The following is a 19,281-nucleotide window of genomic DNA, read 5'->3' as shown; positions in this document are numbered from 1 at the left end:
GATTAGAGTATTGTAACGATCATAAATACAAGCTACATTGATCTGGACCGAACAATAGCTTTTATCTAAAAATCTAAACGATTCGCAAACGTACAGAGATTTCCAATGTACGATTCGTAATCATTTTGTTTTGTACGGACATCTATATATATCGGAGTAAATCGATTTCAATTATGTCAGTCCTCGATACAAAAGTCATCGAATCGAACTAGCAGGGCCGTGTAAAATTGGACGAGGACATGTTCTTTTCTTTTTTTTTTTATTTTATTTTTTTTTTTTTTTACTTCACCTCATTGCCCAACGTATGAAAGTAGATTGAGTGTAATCGATCCAACGAAAAGCTCGCAAGACGAATAATTCCACTTTTCGCTCACGATAATTAGCATACATACACACGCACACATTTATGTATATGCATGCACACGAACACATCTCGCGTGTGGTCGGTGACCCGTTGTGCAATAACCAGGTAACGTATACAAATTTCCTGACCTATATATCCACGTCGTTCTATCGTTCATTGTCGAGTCTCACGGTCACTGCAAATCAAGCTTTAATTCCGTTGAGTCGAGACTTTCGAAAAATTGCAGCGGCACTTAAGCACAATAAAAACGCTTTTTAAAGGCTTCAAATTGTCAAAGTGAAAAGCAAAAAAAAAAAGGCCAACTTTATTTTCCATGTTATTTAATTATTTTGACAATTGTTCGCTGCAACGAAACAATCGATACGACAATATGAATTAATATATTTGTACGCTCGCGGATATTATATATTCTGGTAACCGGATTAAATCCGGTAAAACTGAGCGTGAAACTTTATAATTATTCATCATACACACCTGCTAATTTCCTTGCATCGTTTTCATAATCAGCTGTAACGCAAACCGCAGCTATGCGTGAGATGCATAAATGGCGTATGTTGGTGTAAGTTAATTTTATCGAGAAAGTAGAGGAAAAAAAGAACGTGTAATTTGCACACGAATTATCATTGTTTTCGAAGAAATGCAGGAAAAGTGCAAATGTGAAAGCACTGATTAACTACACACAATTAAAAAAAAAAAGACTAACAGAGATGTCGTTATAAGAAACGTCGATTTTGCAATCCAACAAAGCTTATCGTAATCCATTATAATTAATGTATACCGATATATGTGAAAATTACCGCAATATTTTCTATCTTCTCATGCAAAACAATTAATGTATCATGTTTTTAAGATATATATTTTTAAGATATTTTTCAGAAGCTCTTTGAGAAACGAAAACAAAATGTGAAATGTTATTGAAAGAATTTTTAAAACAAAAAAATATCTTGCTGAGAATCTTGCTGAACCTCAATCAATTGATTATAATTATTGATTATAATTAATGATTATAATTAATATAATTATTGATTATAATTATTAATTATAATTAATATATGTGTCATAAGTTACTCGATTAACCGATTTATTTTCATAGCAATGATTTTCAACTTTCATGCTAACTTGCATGAAACATTTTTATTTTAAAACATGTTTATTTTGCTACACTAATTTTATATACATAGATATCTTTATACAGCTTTGAAATAGTTTGATAAATAATATGGTTATAATAAGTTGAAACAATAATTAAAACATAAGTTGAAACATAAGTTTAAGTATAAATTGAAATATTAGTTTATAATTCTATTCACATATGTATCTAGCAGGCATTTAATAAGTTCCACTTTTGTGGATATAAATACACACAAAGATGGAGAAGAAGAGGCGAAGGCCATGGCACAAAACATTCATTGTTCATACATACTGACGTTACTGTAAAGAAACTTTTAACATTGTTTTTAAACGATCCATTTATATAAAGGAGATATATTGCAAATGTTTAGGATGGCCTCGCCCTGTACTTGATTAATTAGTGATTAATAAAATAAATTTGAAAAGATGTTAATCCTTCATAAAGCGCATCACCCATCTGCGACATTTGGCAAAAGCTAATTATATCCAAATTATCAAAAGAAGAAAAACTTACAGATGTATTTCAAAAGGTTAAAACTGAGAATTCCCCCCTCGAGTTAAATATAGATCCGCAATAAAAAAAAAAAGGGCAATAGCCATTTATTTTTCTCCCTATTGAAGAGAAAAGAGGGTATGGAATAAAGATGAGATCAAGAAGACAATGGAGGAATAAGAGCGGGAAGGAAGAGAAGAGTGACAATGAAGCTGTCGAGATACAGTGCTACTTTTTAAACTGCTATCAAAACAGCCTGTTCTACTTTTCAAGTTCCTGGCTCTCTATATTTCATGTAATACTTGACACGCGTACTTAAGCGCGCTGCAAACCTGCTGTAGTCGTCTCATGAGCATATGGCACGAGTTTGTCCTCGGCTCTCGGGATGGAGGCTGATCGATCGTGTCTCGCGCCTCGTGTCTCTCTCTCGGCACGTTAATGAGTCATCACCACCTGATTATCGACCAGATAATCGAAATGGCTGATACTCGAAAAGTAACAAGTGTGAAACGGTATACTCTTGCTTTTTTCTCCTTTTTCTTCCTTTTTTTTCATCTTCTTCTTTTTCTTTTTTATTAAACATCTCTACGTAATTCTACTTCTCTTTTTTCTACTTTTTTCACGATCGAGATCACTTCGGATTCGATTCTTCATGCTAGATTCGAGGCTAACAATATTTATAATAGGCAAAAAAGAATTTTACGTGATGATAATACATTGAAAAATTTTGTAAATAAAAAAGTATCAACGCGATTATATTCCAGGCGAAATTAAATGTTCAAGATGGTTCGTAAAAAAAAAAGACAAATGAAAAGTATTCAAGTATCACAAATATTTTCCAGCGATATGACAGACATTTCACAGTTCGATGGAGAATCTGGAAAACTTATGGTTCCGAAAAATCTCAGTAGCAATAATGGGACTACGTATCTTGTTATTATTGCGATCCAGTTACACAAACGTGCCTGACGAAGCGCACGGAAATTTGAGGGTGGAAAATTGAGGTGGAAATGGGATCAAAATATTTGATTAAATGGCGAATAATTTCCGGCTCAGATAAAAAATACTAATTTTATTTTCTAAACATTAAAAAATATTCAATCTTGCTAATAACTCTCTAAATAATTCAAAAATTATTTGTTAACAACATTAAGTTGTTTAGAATGTGTTAATATATAATAAAAAAATAAAATATAATAAAAAAAATAAATAAATAAGAAAAAAAAAAAAATAATTATTAAAAATAAATAATCTCTTATTATCTGCGTCAAAAATTACTGATGTCATTTAACAATTCAGGAATATCGACATCGTTGAATACCGGATTTCCCGAGAATCACACATTGATGCGAAGGATCTCGCCGCGTAAAAACAAACGCCGTTCTTTCGGCGATGCACAGAGCGATAACTCGCAAAGAGAATATATATTCCAGAAGTTATCCGTAAAAAATTAAAATTTGATCCAATAATATGTGAGCTGATACATGGCTTATTATAAAAAATAATCTTTGATTTTTCCAGATATAAAAAAAAGAAATCACTGAGTATTCCAGATTTTCCACGGTTTTGCCAGGGAGTAGACACTCTGATAACAGATTCCTCTTCATTCATCGCATCTCAAGTTCCACGTTTTAATCTACGCACGCGGAATTATCGCGGTTGATACATATATAGTTAGATAGAAAGAATGGGGGAAGGGGGAGGGAGCGAGAGGGAATTATCGATACACGCGTTCGCGATTACGACTGTCTGCGTGTCATAAATATACGGCGACCTTTCATCGATCCAGCGGTACGCGCATAATTCGCGCACATAACGCCGTTATATCACCTGCGCGGAGAACGAATAAAAATCCGCGTGGAGAATAAAAGCCGCGAGAGAGCTTTCCCTGTATAAGACGATATACACATACACATGTCGGCTATCGACATCGCGAGGCATCGTATCATAAAAATAGCGTGACATTTCATTGATCGTGTAACATATTCGTAAAAACATTCACGATTGTGCCGACTATATATTCGCGATACGTAACGCAAAAACGGATTCTCAAAAAAATTCGAGAGATTAAAATTTCGATTCTTCGCGATCCGTCCCCTACTCGAGAAGATAAATGTCAAACAAGTGTCAAATCTCTTGATCGTCCACGTGTCACGTTGAAATAATTCCGCGAAAACATCTAATGACAAATGAAGGAATTCCTACGATTACTTTAATCGTTATTCGGATTTACTTTACACTATGCTTATCACCGTATCGAGTCGCTAGAGAGACGACGATATTATATCTCTCAGATGCGATAAGAATAAAGCGCTTTAATAATCTGGTAAATGGCGCAAGTATAGTTCTGACATTATCAATTGGTATGTGATGTTTAGTGCCTTTCAGCGAGATATGATGAAGAGCCGTCAAACTCATCCTTCAAAATAGTAGCATATATATATAGGGTGTCCTAGAATTATACCGACAAACTTCAGGTGGTTATAAAGGGTACCAAACAAACTAATTTTGCCAATAAATCTGTCCTAATAAGGGAACCTCGCGAACCAGAAAATTCTAATTTTGATGAAACTTTACACACATGTAGAGAGAGTAATTAGATGAATTTAGAAATTTCCAGTTGCGAAATTTCCAGTTCCAAAAAAACAATTTTAAGAGATGAACTCACCTCTCATATGTCGAGCGTCTTTTGCTCTATATATTTCAAAAATTATTCCACATGTCAAAAAATATTTTATGCAAAAGTTTCATGATAAAAACACTCCATTTAACTATATAAATAAAATTTAAAAAAAATAATTTTTTTTTTTCAAAGATTTTTGCCTTTGTCAATCCTTGATTCTCTTTCTGCTAAAACGACTCATTTGTGGACAAGGTTTTATTGTCTTGTTTTGGCGTCCTTTATAACCACCTGAAGTTTGTTCCTGGTCTAATTCTGGGACACCTGTACATGCTTTCGTTGCTCGTTGAATCGGAGCTATATTTCATTACACATGTCGCTTGATAGCACATCCGCTGTCTGACAAAGATAAAATGACATGTAGAGATCAAAGTCTGTAATGTGCTCATTGGCTATTCTATCATCAAATCGTAGTAAAAAGGTGTGCGGGATAAATAACTAATAAAGCATAAAGATTGAAAATTACTCACCGATCGATTTTGTCCATCGTGATAGGATGCTGCAAGATGGTTTGCTGCCCTGTCATCTCGACGACGCATTGCGTACCGAGTTCCAGCTCTGTAACGAGAAGAAAAATATCAGTCGAAATAGTTCAAATCGTTTTTAGCCCAAGAGTGTAACTTCTTCAATTATGTCGAGTATGAATCGTGGATTAAATTTAAAAATATATGACTCAGATATATGTTAAAATCATTAAATGAGAGAATTAAAAGCCGTAAATTGCTCCACGTCGACTAACGAGAGTTTAATTATTACACGAGAGCTCATTTCATTTGCGAATATCGAAACGTAATTACTCCATATGATCGTATTTTTTTTTTTCGTTGTCAAAAAATTCGTACAATTTTTCGTCTGTGATTGAAAAATGTATGTATGGTTTTCTTTTATATTAAAAAAGAAATTAATAAAGCAACCTAGCTGCACTATTTTTTATCAATACAGAAAAAATAAAAACTAAATTATAAAATTTATTTTCTTTGCTTAAAAAGTTGTTCTTATTAAAAAAGAATACATATAGAAAGTCCTTTTTTTTCTTTTTTTTTTTTTTGGAGGTAAACAATCTAAGAATCTAGGAATTAGTCAGATCGTTCAATCAAACAGGTATTAAATTTGAAACCATCAGATTACAGATTTGATGTGGCCAAAATATAAGAATAAATTTGCAGAATCCAAAAATCGAGCGACAAAATTCCATTTATTTAAAGAAGAGAAGTAAAACTTTTTCGCGTGGACGAAGATATAAAACAATTTTTGTGTTTATTTCAATCTATTATGAATTCTGAATGAGCACATAAATATTTTATTCAATAATTTTGCTAATTAATTGACATACTCTCCATTATTCATACAATGTTACGTGATTAATGAAATTTTATCATTTCATTTTATAAATGAGATAATCATTTTTTCACAGAAATAATTACCTTTATGTAATATAGAAAAAATTTATAAAAAAAAAATTATTAAAAAAACATACAAAAGAATATAAATGTGTGTGTGTGTGTGTGAGTTATGTGCTCTGTTATTTCTCGTTGAAATAGTTTAACGAGGTCAGTTCATATTCTACAGACTACTTCTCTTTGTGTGTACGTATGTGTATGTGTGTGTGTGTGTGTATGTGTGTGTGCACCTTCTCCAACAAATTTTTTATGATTGCTATTTTATGTCTATATCATTATCTCTTTCGAGGTAAATCATATCGACCTTAACTCTTTTAATCAGAAAATTAAAAGAAATATTTTTTGATTAAAAGAATTAAATATAAAAGAGCGACGTTGCTCGCATGTAACGTGCTTCGTAATACGAAATTGTTCAAGCCATACACGAGAGTGTAATATTGTTGAGTAACTTCTCTTGCAATAATAACTCGAGTTGTGAGAAAAGGACGACTTTTCTTTGTTTTATCTTATATATACAATACAATGTGTCTGTTATGCTATTTCGCCAAGCTGTTGTCTAATTTATATCAAGTATGATAAAATAAGGAGTCACAAAAAGTTATGAGCTCAACTACACTATTATATATATTGCCCGTAACTATATCATACATTATCAGGGAAAAGAAAGTATAATTGAAAGTGCGATGTATGCCCAACTTTCTAGAAATAGTATTATTATATTTCTTGCCTATCATAAAAACAGCTTTTCTCCGACGTTACTATTATTAACAAAAAAGAAATCTAATACTTAATTAGATATATATATATATATATATATATATATATATATATATATATCTGATTAAGTATTAGATTTTTGTTAATAACAGTAACGTCGGAGACTTTTTTATATATATATATATATATATATATATATATATATATATATATATATATATATATATATTATACATATATAATTTTATATATTTTTATACATTTTATACTATAATATAAATATAATTTTATACATATATAATTTTATATATATTTAAAATATATATAAAATTAAGTAAATATAATTATTTATGTAACTTTAATTTATAATAATAGACACATCAACAATATCATATATTACAAAGGAGAGGCTTTGTGAAAAGTTGAAAAATGACTTCTAGTTTGTTAAATGACGAAAGAAAATATTGAATAACATGAGCTGTTAAATAACGAGCATTCCATATCGGCCTATCGTGTAAATTAAATCCTACAAGCGCGAAAGTTTGTCGATTAACATACTAGAAGGAGGAGAGAAATTATGTAATCTTATATCGTTCGTAAAATAATTGTCCCCCATGCAATTCTACCCTGCGATACGTCCTTATAAATCTCGGTTAAAATCAGCTAAAAAACTTAATGCGTACGTGCACACAAATGTTACACATGCATACAGGTTGTTCCTAAAGTGACAATTTATTTTGTAAAATAATATAGGAATTGTAAAAAAAAACTTTTCTCTCTCTAAAAAAATATATATAATAATATTTACACAACATTGGACATATACACCAGCGTATAATAATTATTTTAAATACCCCAAATTTCGCAAGATAAATAGTCACTTTAAGAACACCCTGTATGCTCGACTAGATACGCACTTAGCATAACTGTCATACGCGATGTCATACATTTTATTTTTATTTTATTCCGAATATGAATTTCGAAAAATTTAGAGACGCGATACATGTATCTTGATGCACGCGATGTGCGTGTGTGTAAATTAAATAGCGTTCTATTTGATATGAGAAAGAGAGGTATTTTATAAGCGATAGGGATCTTAATGACAATTCGAATTATCTGTCCAATTATAAGCGAGCAATGATACACGTGTTTCAATGTTTAGCCTTAGAGAAGAGAGCAACCTCGATCGAAGATACCCCGCCGATTCACGTTTCCCCGATTGGATCGATATTCCAAGGTCATCGGACTAATGTCATCGGAAACCGTGGCGTTTTATTCGTTTACACTCCCACGCTCTATCACTCTGATCAATTGAATCAAATTCTCCGAGGTTTTTACACCTCCACAACTCACCATTGGCACGCATCATGTTAATTAAGATTTGTACGCGTTGACAGTTTTGGAATTCTCACGCTTTTCAAAGTCACACACGAGTGACTAGAAAAGTGACATTTAATATATTATTTACGCGCGAGCAGAGTCAGTTTCGAGCGCTCGCTAAGAAACGTCATCCGTCGCATTTACATATGTAAGATGTAAATGCCTTTTCATTGTCCAGCGTGAAAATGAAGTAGTGCGGTTTAAAGGACAAAGTGTCAAAGCAACGCGAGCCGCCATCCAAATCTCGCGAGAAAAGATTTTGACATCTCGGCAATAATAATGATAATAGTAATAATAATAATAATAATTCTTCGATCTCGCCCTCGCGATGACACTTCTGGTCGAAGAATGCGTCATCGTCGATCGCGGGCTATTTGCTCTCTGGGCGAAACTTTGATAAAACGATAAAGCGAGGCAAGCGGCGTCTATTACGCGATCGCAAAAAGATCGCCAGCCTGGATTATCTCGCTCGCGACAATCCAGGCTGTCAATCGAAGGTCAATTCTGCATTTTTTTCTCCACGAAGCACCTCCGGGTGCTCTTCGATTCCCGGGGTGCCAACGCGTGGCGCGAGGAGGTGAGGAGAGGCGGGGGGGGGGAGCAGGTACGGGGAAGAGGGGGGAGAGGGAGCGAAGCGAGGCGAGGCTTGACGAGGCGAAGATGAGGCGAGAGACGAGGTGCGTCGTCGTCGTCGTCGTATGACCGCCGCCGTATGACGTAGAGTCGCCCGCGGGCATTGTCAGACGATACGAAAACGTGAAGGGAGGGAGCGGGGGGAGAGGGGAGGGTTTGAAATAATAAATGCGTTTACCTCTTCGATTGAACGGCCGTACCCTCACGGCGACCTTTATCTTATCCGTAGCCATGACTTTCGGACACACCGGTTAACGCGCGCACACTTTTCTCTCTTCTTTCTTTTCTTCCTTATCCGTTTCTTTTTTTTTTCTTCTTTTTTCCGCACGATCACACGCACGAGATCACACGGGAGGGAGAGAATCGAGGATTGGGCGAAGTTTTGGCGTGTGCCACGTGATTATACACGTCGATCCTCGCGCGATTCGCACGTGTCGTCGCTACATTATTATCAACCCATACCGCGGACTTGTCATCTTTCGAGCGACACGCTACGTCTACACCGAGCCCACCGTGACACACTTCGCCATATTGCTTCGTGAGAGCCCGTCGTGTGCCAGACAATCGTCGACGATCGTCTTATCGAGGCTATCGAATGAGCGTGTTTCCGGGAAACGCCGTTAGGAACGCTCGCGGTTCGATAAATACGTGACGTCACGGACGATGTTGCAATGTATGTGCACAGAGGGCGCGACGCGAGCCCTTTCGTGTAGACAAGTTTTGTCCAGTTGCAACCAATCCCGCCGTCCGTTTCTCAATCTCGGTATTTCTTGCTTATGACGAAGAATAGATTCGAGCAGGTTCGAGAATTAACCATAAGGTTAGGTTAAGGGCATCATTATTTTGAAAAAAATAGAATCAAGAGGTTTGTTCTCCCTTTGTAATTTTTTTGTACTTTTTGCTTTGTTTTATCTATTCCTGTTCAATTTTTAATTATATATCTATCTCATTTTATTCCTTTTCAGTTCAGCTGCAGAGAACAAACTTGATATTTGATTGTGGAAATTCTGGAAGCTGGTGGAACGCTCAAGAACTTTGACGAAACTTCGGGAGAAATTTGTGAAAGAAAGCCATTTCTCGCATACATATATATTTTATATTAAAGTGTTCTTCCAAGACTCAGTAAGATAAACTAATTGCGAGATAGAAATGTCACAGGAAACAAATTTGTTGCTTTGTTATCATCGCGGTTGTGGAAAGAAATTCAATCCAAACGATAATAAGGACGGTAAGTTACGTCACTTAAAGATTCTAATTATTAATTACTTATCATAAATTAAACAATTAATAATATATGTAAAAACTGATAACTTTTTTTTGTAGATGATTGTGTTCATCATAGTGGATATCCAGTATTTCACGATGCTTATAAGGGATGGTCTTGCTGCAACAAAAAATGTACAGATTTTACAGAGTTTTTGAATATTAAGGGTTGCACAAAATCAAAGCACTCGAATGAGAAACCATTGGAACCAGAAAAACCATCTATCGATAAAAGCAAGATTGATGAAGTGATAGAAGTTATTTCTAAGCCTGTGCACAATGGAATATCTTTAAAAAGACCTGCTTTTGACACTGCTCAACTCATACTATCGCCGACAATATCTCCCGCTTTGTTAGAACAAATTAAAGGATTGACAGCTACAGAGGCTGACAAACCAATAGAGGGCAAAATACAAATAGGACAAAATTGTAAAAACAATTCATGTAAAGGATCTTACATGGGAATTGCTTCCGATGAAGAGACTTGTCATTATCATCCAGGAGTACCTATATTTCACGAAGGATTAAAGTATTGGTCCTGCTGTCAAAAGAAGACAACAGAATTTTCTGCATTTTTGGAGCAACCAGGTTGCACACAAGGCAAACATGTATGGTTTTCTAAGGTAATTCTCTTTCTCTCTTTCATAGATAAACTGAATGGTTAATATTTTTGATAATTAATGTTTTGCATCTGCTTTTTTCAGAATACAGGAAAAAAGGTTCAATGTAGGATGGACTGGCATCAAACTGGATCATATGTAGTTGTTTCTATTTATGCGAAAAAATATCTGCCTAATCAATCTGCCATAAAATTAAATCCTATTCGTCTGACTGTGGATTTATTCTTTATAGAAGAAAACTCAACATATAATCTTGATATAGAATTGAGAGGAGTATGTATTAATGTTGTAATATTTTAAATGGTTCTAATAATATTAAGAAGTATATTTATGAAATATATGGACACATTTTATTTTTAGATTGTGGATGTCGAGCAAAGTAGTGTAAATATGCTGCCAACCAAAGTAGAAATCAAATTAAAAAAAGCTGAACCTGGTTCATGGTCGAAATTGGATATTCCTAGAGAAGTAAAGCCGGAAATTTCTGAAAGCAAAGAAAATGTCGCCACTCTTAATTCACAGATTGAAGCTGTGGATCTTAGTGACTTATAAATGACTGCAATTTGAAATTGCTAAAAAATTTGATAGTATGATTGTTATAATTTGCTTTTCTAGAATGATTTGTTTAAGTTTAAATGAAACATTTTTATGTAAAAAACTTTGTGTTGATCATTTTTGTAGAAATAATTCATAATGAAATGATTATGAAAATATATTTATTATTTTTGAATGGAAAAATTCAAGTCAAACATGGAGTTGTAAATTTATAGATTTTTTAAATTATTTTTTTTCCAGTTTTCTTTATTAAAATTAATATTAATAAATAATTTTTGATTAATGTTTAACACATCATATGTGTGTGGGTTTACTATTTTTATTTCCCTATAAAATATTTATTCCCGATTGTATTAATATTTATCCCCTATAAATGATGCTATATTTATGAGGACCATAATTTATTTGTATGCATATATACGTAAATCTTTGTATTATTCATTCTTTTTATGACTGAATTTTTCTTCTACAGTGAACCTCAAAATATAGTGCGCAAAATTCCTTCCATACTGTATCTGTCTCCCGGTGCTGTATTATGTTAAGTTTACGGAAAATGAGAGCTGGTTAAGAATAGAGAAAACAAATATTCAGGATACAAACGTAATTCTTGAATGTATACGCTAACCTACATTTTAGCTGTAATTTATACATAAGAATTCTTGATTTTTATTCTTAAAATTAAGAATAAGCAAAATGACAGCCATTAAATCAACCCAATCAAAATTAAGGGTAAATAATTACCTTAAGGCATTGATACGAGAATATATAATTTGATGCATAAATATATTATAGAATGTAAATATATATATATATATATTTCTTTTATTTTTTTAGATACTAGCCTTACATGGATATATGCAATCTGATATAATCTTTAGCGCCAAATTGGGATCTTTAAGAAAGGGATTTAAAAAAGAAATAGATTTTACATTTATAAGAGCACCACATAAAGTTCCATCAAATAATGAAAGAAATGCAGATGAAAATGGTATGCGTTATACAAAAAGTGCCTAATATATAATTAATTACAAAACTTTTTGTACCATTATTTGTGTATCATTTAATAAGTGCTAGAAGATCTATATGTATATGATTTATAGGATACGGATGGTGGTTTAACACAGAGGATCATGTATTTAAAGCAACAGTACCTAGTGAATTGTGTGTAGGATTTAATGACAGTATAGCTTTGATAGAAAAGGTATTCATAAAACAGGGTCCCTTTGATGGTATATTAGGTTTCTCACAAGGAGCTGCTTTTGTCAGTATACTATGTGTTATGATGAAGAGAAAAAGTAAGAAAAATAATACATAACAAAAACTAAAAAATATATATATATATATATGTATATATATATATATATATATATATATATATATATATATATATATATATATGATTATTTATCTTTTCATAGTGTTACAGTTTGAATTTAACTTTGCTATTATAATATCAGGATTTAAGTCATTATGTGCACCTCACGCAAAATATTATGACCAAAAGATAGATATACCTTCCTTACATATTTATGGAGAAAATGATCAAGTAATTCCAACAGGTATAAGACTACAATTTAATATAATTTAATATTAATTTAATATAATTTATAGTATTGAATAAAAAATTATATTGAATTGTTATAGTAATTTAAATATTTATTGTAGCAATGACAGAACATATTAGTTGTCTTTTTCTAAATAAGAAAGAGGTACAGCATGAAGGTGGCCACTATATACCAAGCAAAAAAGATATCTATAGGGATTTTATAATGGAAATGCTAGCAAATAAAAATCTAGGCAATTGATAATTTTTTAATTTTATTATTAAGATTATAATTATTTTGCTGATATAGGATTCAATTGTGTAAACGAATTTTGAATGTGTTATACATGATTAGTGGATAAATGTAAACATGCACAGAATTTTTTAAATATTGAATATAAACATATGTAATCATGTACAATATATTTTTTTTTCTTTTTACTGCTGCTTAGTGTGATGTTTGCATTGTTACATATCCTATGTAACATATAGTTATAGAATTATGTAGCTAATAATTATAAAACTAAAAATAAGTTATATAATAATTATAATAGGATATACAATATTATAGAATTAAAAACACACCATTCATTGGAGCATTATATTTTACATTTATAATAATTGTATATCTTATGTCAACAGATCCAATCAGCCTTTTATATATCAGTATGCCTTTCAGTTATAATAATTATAATTTTAAAAATATCATAGATAACTTTTTGCTAATGTTAAATAAGATATTATTTATAAACATCTTATGAAATTGAATTTATTTTAATTTTCCCTGTGATACAAGGATATATAGCCAGTTAAATAAAGCATAGATGATTAAATATATATGTAATATTCAGTTTTAAAGTTATTAAAAATTATTTAAAAGTATTTAAGCTATAACTGTAAGCTAAATATAAGCTGAGGTATTTATTCTCGCATTCCGATCATAACAAAACACTTATGTATAGTTTCATATCTATATAAATTTGGTTTAATGCACGTTGTAGAGTGTGAGCATGATTCATTTTTAGTTTTATTATTACCTTCAGTTTAATAATCAAGTACAAATCTTAGTACTCGCCACATGTCATTACAAAACTGAAGATTGTGTGACTACATTGCATCCTCATTAGATTAAATATTAAAAAATTTTGCCGCTCTGAACATCCGTATAAAATTGTACGTATCTAATATTCGCATAGTGCTCTCTCTTAATACCATGATATTCACATTCTAATATTCACATAGTACATGGTACATAAGATTTTCTCTCGTTTTACCATTCAGAGCTGCCCTGACGATTACTAAGTTGTATAGAACACAAAACTTCATCGTCAATTGGTGCAATATCATATACGCATCATTTCAAGGTGATTGCTCCTGTCCATTATTTTCTTGAGATTTCATAACATCGGGGAGATCAGGCGGTAATGAAAACGGTGTCATTTCCAAAGGTTCAAATTGACCATCTGACTGACGTAAAGCTAAACCAACTAATGCAGGACATTGCGCCTTTGCAGTTAACGATGTCAATCCATAATCTTGTAATGTTTTGTTATCAGACATTGGAAGATAATCTTTATTAAATAACTGTTGATTTGCCGGTGGTACTTTTAGTATACCTGTAATAGCAAAAGAATAAAACCAAAAGACTGAGTTTAATCTCAATATTATATGAAAAATATTCGTGTTAATGAAATAACATAAGAATATGGAATATATCGACAAACGATTTATCGTTACATTTTCGTGAATTTTTTTTCTTTAGACGTGCCTTACCTTCAATCATTTTCTTAAGCTCGAGAACTGTGGTATCATCCTTCGCGTCGGTAAATATTGTCATTTTCTTTCGCCTGATCATTAAAAATACATCCTGCAACGAAAACGACAGAAGTGCCTTCGAAGGTTATCTGACTCGGAAACATGGAGTATTTGTCAAGCAAATAAGACGTCAGTAAAAAGCCAAAAACTTACCATTGTGAGCCTAATTATATACACCTAATAACACTAAGATTAATTAATATATTCCCTTTAAAGTACGAGATTTATCTATATTGCCTCTAAAGTTATGTTATGTTTACTAGCAGACCTTCAGGTCAGAGATATATCAAAGGCCGCATGTATATATCTTCTCACCTGAAGTTAGACACTTACAAGTGCTCAGCATGAGTCCGTCATCTGTCAAGATTGGTCACGTGGTCGAAAATATGCAATGTAGTATATCACATGACGATTGTCCAAATGGATGATTATTATTGGCGTTGACATTTAGTAAGAAAATAGTAATAATATGACGCAGCCAATAAAATTCCTCACCTCATTATTACCTTCATTAGTAAACGTTCCTTTAAAAATGTGATTTGTTTGTGTTGTACATATATCGTGAGCATTAGATATCAAGCAGTTTATATATATCACATTTGGATTAAGTTTACCATATTTCTTTAATTTAGTAGAAAACATTGTGTTTTTTATAAAATTTAAGTATTATATATCATATATACAATTATATAATATAATTATATGATTTTAATATAATTATGAAACTGTATTCTCACATACAATAACATTATATTTTTAATATTATTATTATAAAATAAATATTTAGAGATATGATGTCTCATTATGATAAAAATAGAGAAATATTAAAGGAAGAAACCAATGGGTCAAAGTTTGATGTCACAGAGCAGTTTGTATATAATGTTTATAGCTTTAGTTCTCAATATGGCAATAATATCAGTATATCTTATACTGCTCATAATATAATTGGACCACCTAGCAAATTTCCAGAATATGGAGATTTTCCACAGGCATTTGCCATGGTATGTATTTTCTGACTTTAACTTTTAGTGGTAGAATAATTGTGCGTCAATGTAACTTATTTTAATATTATAATCTTAATAAGATTCATAGTATTTGAGACTTAATAAATTTATTTTTTCATATAGAGAACTTATGGATTATGGTGGGATAAAGCACCTTCAAGATCAATTGATTATATGCCACAGAATAATCCAGATGTTGTGAGCCAAGATTATATTGGTATATAAAATATATTTAATGATAGTAGCAGAAAAAAGATATTTATACATTAGTAAAATTATAATTATGTTTGTTATTTTATATGGAACTTGAAGATATTGAATATCGTGAGCCAGTATATCCAATTAGGATTTCTATATATGAGATATATAATCCTGGGAGTGTAATTGCTATCTGGGCACAAGATTGTTATGGCCAATGGTTTCAATTATGGAGTAAACCGCCTCAGATTATATCCCAGCAATCACGATTATTCTCTCCGCCATTACAATTGTGTAACTTCAAAACTAAAATGTTAAGGCTAGAATTTAACCATAGCTTACTAGATTATTATACAGAGTTGGATGCTGTGTCGCTTATTGGTACATCAAAAATGATGTTTCCCAAGGATCCGTCAAACCAACGGAACTTATCTGATTTACTACAAGATACAATTTATGGTCATAGTTTCAATAATATTCCAGATGATAATTTAACACCACATTATGAAAATATACAACAGAGCATAAAAAATCTGAAAGCAATATTGAACGAATGTTATACTACATATGAAAGGTATTATAATTGTTGCCATTGTGATATTAAACTTTTTTATTTATGTAATAATGAAAACAAGTTTGTTGTAAAATATTTATTTAATAATATTATTTGTAGTAACATAACTGACAATCTTCAGAGCGTTCTAATATCTGGCTTGGAACAACTTTATCATTCCATACCACCTATTGAAGAAGGATTAAATAAAATGCAACAATTTTTAATAAAAGATTTACCAAGATTCACAGACAATGTTGAAGCTTCTTCAAATGAACCCAAAGAATTATGTGGCAATTTTTCTATACTTTCTGTAAAATCATTTTTTTTTTTAATCTCTATGTATAATGACACTTGTGATATTCATTATAATTATTTATCTCTTTCAATAAGATTTTACAATTTTTCTTTTTTTGCAGATTGAAACAATATTAAAAATATTAAAAAACTTAGATTTGAAATCCCTATATCGTATGTCGAGAGTAAATAAGTATTTCTATAACTTGGCACTAGATCCTTTACTCTATACAAGTTTAAACTTAAAACCATATTGGCATTCATTTAATACATGTACATTGCATAACTTATCGCTTAGATGTAAATATTTACAAAAATTGGATCTTTCATGGTGTGGTAACCATGATATGTTTTCTACTACATGTATTAAAACATTTCTCATTGATTGTGGCAGTCTTCTAACGCATTTACGATTAAACTGTTGCAAAACTGTTGACAATTCTACCATTTATCAAATATCGATAACATGTAAAAATTTGAAAGGTATGTATATAAGTGCGATTGCCATAATTATACAGTCAGATAATTAATATAAATAAGAAATATAAATAAATATATATATATATATATATATATATATTTTTAGAATTATGTTTACGCAATTGTCAAGGCATACAAGATTGGGGTTTTGAGTATCTAGAGAACCTTCAATTTCTGGAGCGTTTAGACCTTTATAGGACATTTATAACGACTGAAACTTTATGCAAAATACTGCAGAAGAATCGATGGTTGCGTCATTTAAATATAGCAGGAACGTTTCAGGACAATATAAATATAGACTTAGTCGCAATGGAATTGGGAAGATCGTGCCCGGATTTGGAAAGCATAGATTTTTGGAAGGCACAGACTCTTACATCGCAAGGTATTAATGCTCTGGCTGCTTGTAAGAGTCTACGAGAGATGGATTTCAGTTGGTGGTGTGTATTATTAATTTCTCAGACAATTATTATTATATTCTTTATTAAAATTTCTCTTGCATGCACTTGAAAACTGCATTGTTTTTTTATAAGAAATTATAATAATATAGTTTTTGTTTCTCTTATATAGTGGTAGCACATCTGGTCATGGTGAAACCTTGGTTAAATTATTCTCTTCTTGTCAACTCTTGGAGAAGATCTTTTTGGCCACTTTTCGTGGACTCACAGATCGCGATTTGAAAGGACTGACACAGTGTAAACACTTAAAACAATTGGACTTGTTAGGCGCGCTATCTCTAACACCAGAGATATGTTATGATATTTTGTCAAGTTGCTCCAAATTGGAATTAATGGATCTCAGTTTTTGTGACAACATCAATAATTTCTACATCAACAAGTTGCGACAAGAGTACCCACATGTAGCTATTAAGAGAATAATAGACTATCATTGATGGTAGGATTTAATGTAGGGTACTAAAAATTCAATGTATAAAACAGACTCAAAAAAAAAGATCAGAGTTCAAAAGTGTTGAAATTAAAAAATCATACAAATATAAGATTTGTATTGTAATTGTAAGTATTAGTATCAAGTCACAAATCTAAGTACAATCTAAGTACAAATAAATTTGTATTGACGTAAGTGATAATTTGCTCAAATTGATATGTGATTCAATTAATTGTAAATAGTTAATCTACAAGAAAAATGCAAGTAAACCAAAAAAATTAAATTGTTTAAATGTTATATAGAATATAACAAATGCGCTCTTATATATCTTAACTAATTTTTCTGTAAATTTGTCAACTTTATAAACACAAATTTATTTTACAAAATATATTTTTTTGTTTATTAAAAATTTGTGTTTGTATTGTTGATTTAAAAAAAAAAATTTATATATGCAGAATGGGCCCAAACGTTCCCGATTTTGAGATTTTATAGGAAATTTAATTCTGAATCAAAAATTTCCTATAAACATGAGTCGAAAAATGCTTACTTAAAGAAGTTGGTGCTTGAAAATCTCTGAAATCACATTCATTTATGCTGTTATGGTCTTAACTAATTTTTAATGTTTATCTTGCTTGTTGATTATTCTACTAAAAAAATTTTATTTTTTTGTGTTGTTTAAATTTTAAACCAATCATCAAAGGAGGATAAAAGGAAGAGCAGAAGATGAAAAGAAAATAAAGTGAAAGAAAATGAAACTTAATAAATAAATTTATTGGAAAAAATCAATAAAACTAAAAATGTTTCTTTTATAAAAATAAAATAACTCTTCTTTTTAAACTAAAATAACACTAGTAGAATATTTTTAAAATAAAGAGTATTTTTAAAAAACTCTCGTCGATAATTGAAAAAATACTTTTTTGTGCATTTAAAACTGATTATTTCAAAACCTGTAAAACGTATTCCAATCATTTTGATTTCATTTGAAAGCTAATTTAATTCTCTACAACTTTTTGTTAAAAAACATATTTTCCTCGATATTTGTAAAAATGTATAAAAGTATAAAGTAACCGTGATTTCAAAAGTTTTTAAGCGCCAACTTTTTAAGAAAGCATTTTTCGATTCATGTTCATGGAAAACTTTTTGTTCAGAATTAAATTTCCTATAAAATTTCAAAATCTGGCCGGAACGTTCGGGCCCACCCTATATATACAGAAAATAAATATTCTCTTTTAACATAAAATCCATTTCTGATCAATCTTGAAGAATCCTCTTT

General features: G+C 31.2%; 5 protein-coding genes across 9 annotated transcripts in view; 3 read left to right on the top strand and 2 right to left on the bottom strand.

Annotated features, from left to right (window-relative positions):
- The window catches only part of LOC126857119 (kinesin-like protein KIF13B), a 32,318-nt gene extending 23,198 nt beyond the window's left edge, over positions 1–9,120 (bottom strand). For all 5 annotated transcript variants that reach the window (XM_050606257.1, XM_050606258.1, XM_050606260.1 and 2 more), the window contains exons 1-2: positions 8,977–9,120; positions 5,139–5,226 (exon numbers count right to left, since the gene is read on the bottom strand). In XM_050606257.1, coding sequence (XP_050462214.1) covers positions 5,139–5,226; positions 8,977–9,031 — 143 coding nt within the window. In that variant the 5' untranslated portion in view covers positions 9,032–9,120. The remainder of the gene's footprint in view (positions 1–5,138; positions 5,227–8,976) is intronic.
- A 403-nt stretch (positions 9,121–9,523) lies between these two features.
- On the top strand, positions 9,524–11,519 carry LOC126857151 (cysteine and histidine-rich domain-containing protein morgana). Its single transcript, XM_050606330.1, has 5 exons — positions 9,524–9,663; positions 9,764–10,026; positions 10,122–10,684; positions 10,766–10,954; positions 11,042–11,519. Exons 2-5 carry the CDS (start codon positions 9,948–9,950, stop codon positions 11,231–11,233), a joined length of 1,023 nt encoding a protein of 340 aa, XP_050462287.1. The 5' UTR covers positions 9,524–9,663; positions 9,764–9,947; the 3' UTR covers positions 11,234–11,519.
- A 27-nt stretch (positions 11,520–11,546) lies between these two features.
- LOC126857161 (esterase AGAP003155) lies at positions 11,547–13,400 on the top strand. Its single transcript, XM_050606353.1, has 5 exons — positions 11,547–11,965; positions 12,071–12,224; positions 12,337–12,531; positions 12,655–12,795; positions 12,902–13,400. The coding sequence occupies exons 1-5, from the start codon at positions 11,930–11,932 to the stop codon at positions 13,039–13,041; spliced, it is 666 nt and encodes a 221-aa protein (XP_050462310.1). The 5' UTR covers positions 11,547–11,929; the 3' UTR covers positions 13,042–13,400.
- A 374-nt stretch (positions 13,401–13,774) lies between these two features.
- LOC126857167 (elongin-B) lies at positions 13,775–14,932 on the bottom strand. Its single transcript, XM_050606361.1, has 3 exons — positions 14,748–14,932; positions 14,553–14,646; positions 13,775–14,395 (listed from the first exon to the last, which is right to left on the bottom strand). Exons 1-3 carry the CDS (start codon positions 14,748–14,750, stop codon positions 14,139–14,141), a joined length of 354 nt encoding a protein of 117 aa, XP_050462318.1. The 5' UTR covers positions 14,751–14,932; the 3' UTR covers positions 13,775–14,138.
- Positions 14,933–15,165: 233 nt separating this feature from the next.
- On the top strand, positions 15,166–18,417 carry LOC126857130 (F-box/LRR-repeat protein 4). The gene is made up of 7 exons (XM_050606281.1): positions 15,166–15,595; positions 15,722–15,815; positions 15,911–16,370; positions 16,470–16,662; positions 16,769–17,129; positions 17,233–17,563; positions 17,694–18,417. Exons 1-7 carry the CDS (start codon positions 15,386–15,388, stop codon positions 18,013–18,015), a joined length of 1,971 nt encoding a protein of 656 aa, XP_050462238.1. The 5' UTR covers positions 15,166–15,385; the 3' UTR covers positions 18,016–18,417.
- Positions 18,418–19,281: the final 864 nt, after the last annotated feature.

This window comes from Cataglyphis hispanica, chromosome 20 (assembly GCF_021464435.1).
Source record: "Cataglyphis hispanica isolate Lineage 1 chromosome 20, ULB_Chis1_1.0, whole genome shotgun sequence".
In the NCBI taxonomy this organism is placed as follows: Eukaryota; Metazoa; Arthropoda; class Insecta; order Hymenoptera; family Formicidae; genus Cataglyphis; species Cataglyphis hispanica.
This window is presented reverse-complemented; position numbering and strand designations above follow the sequence as displayed.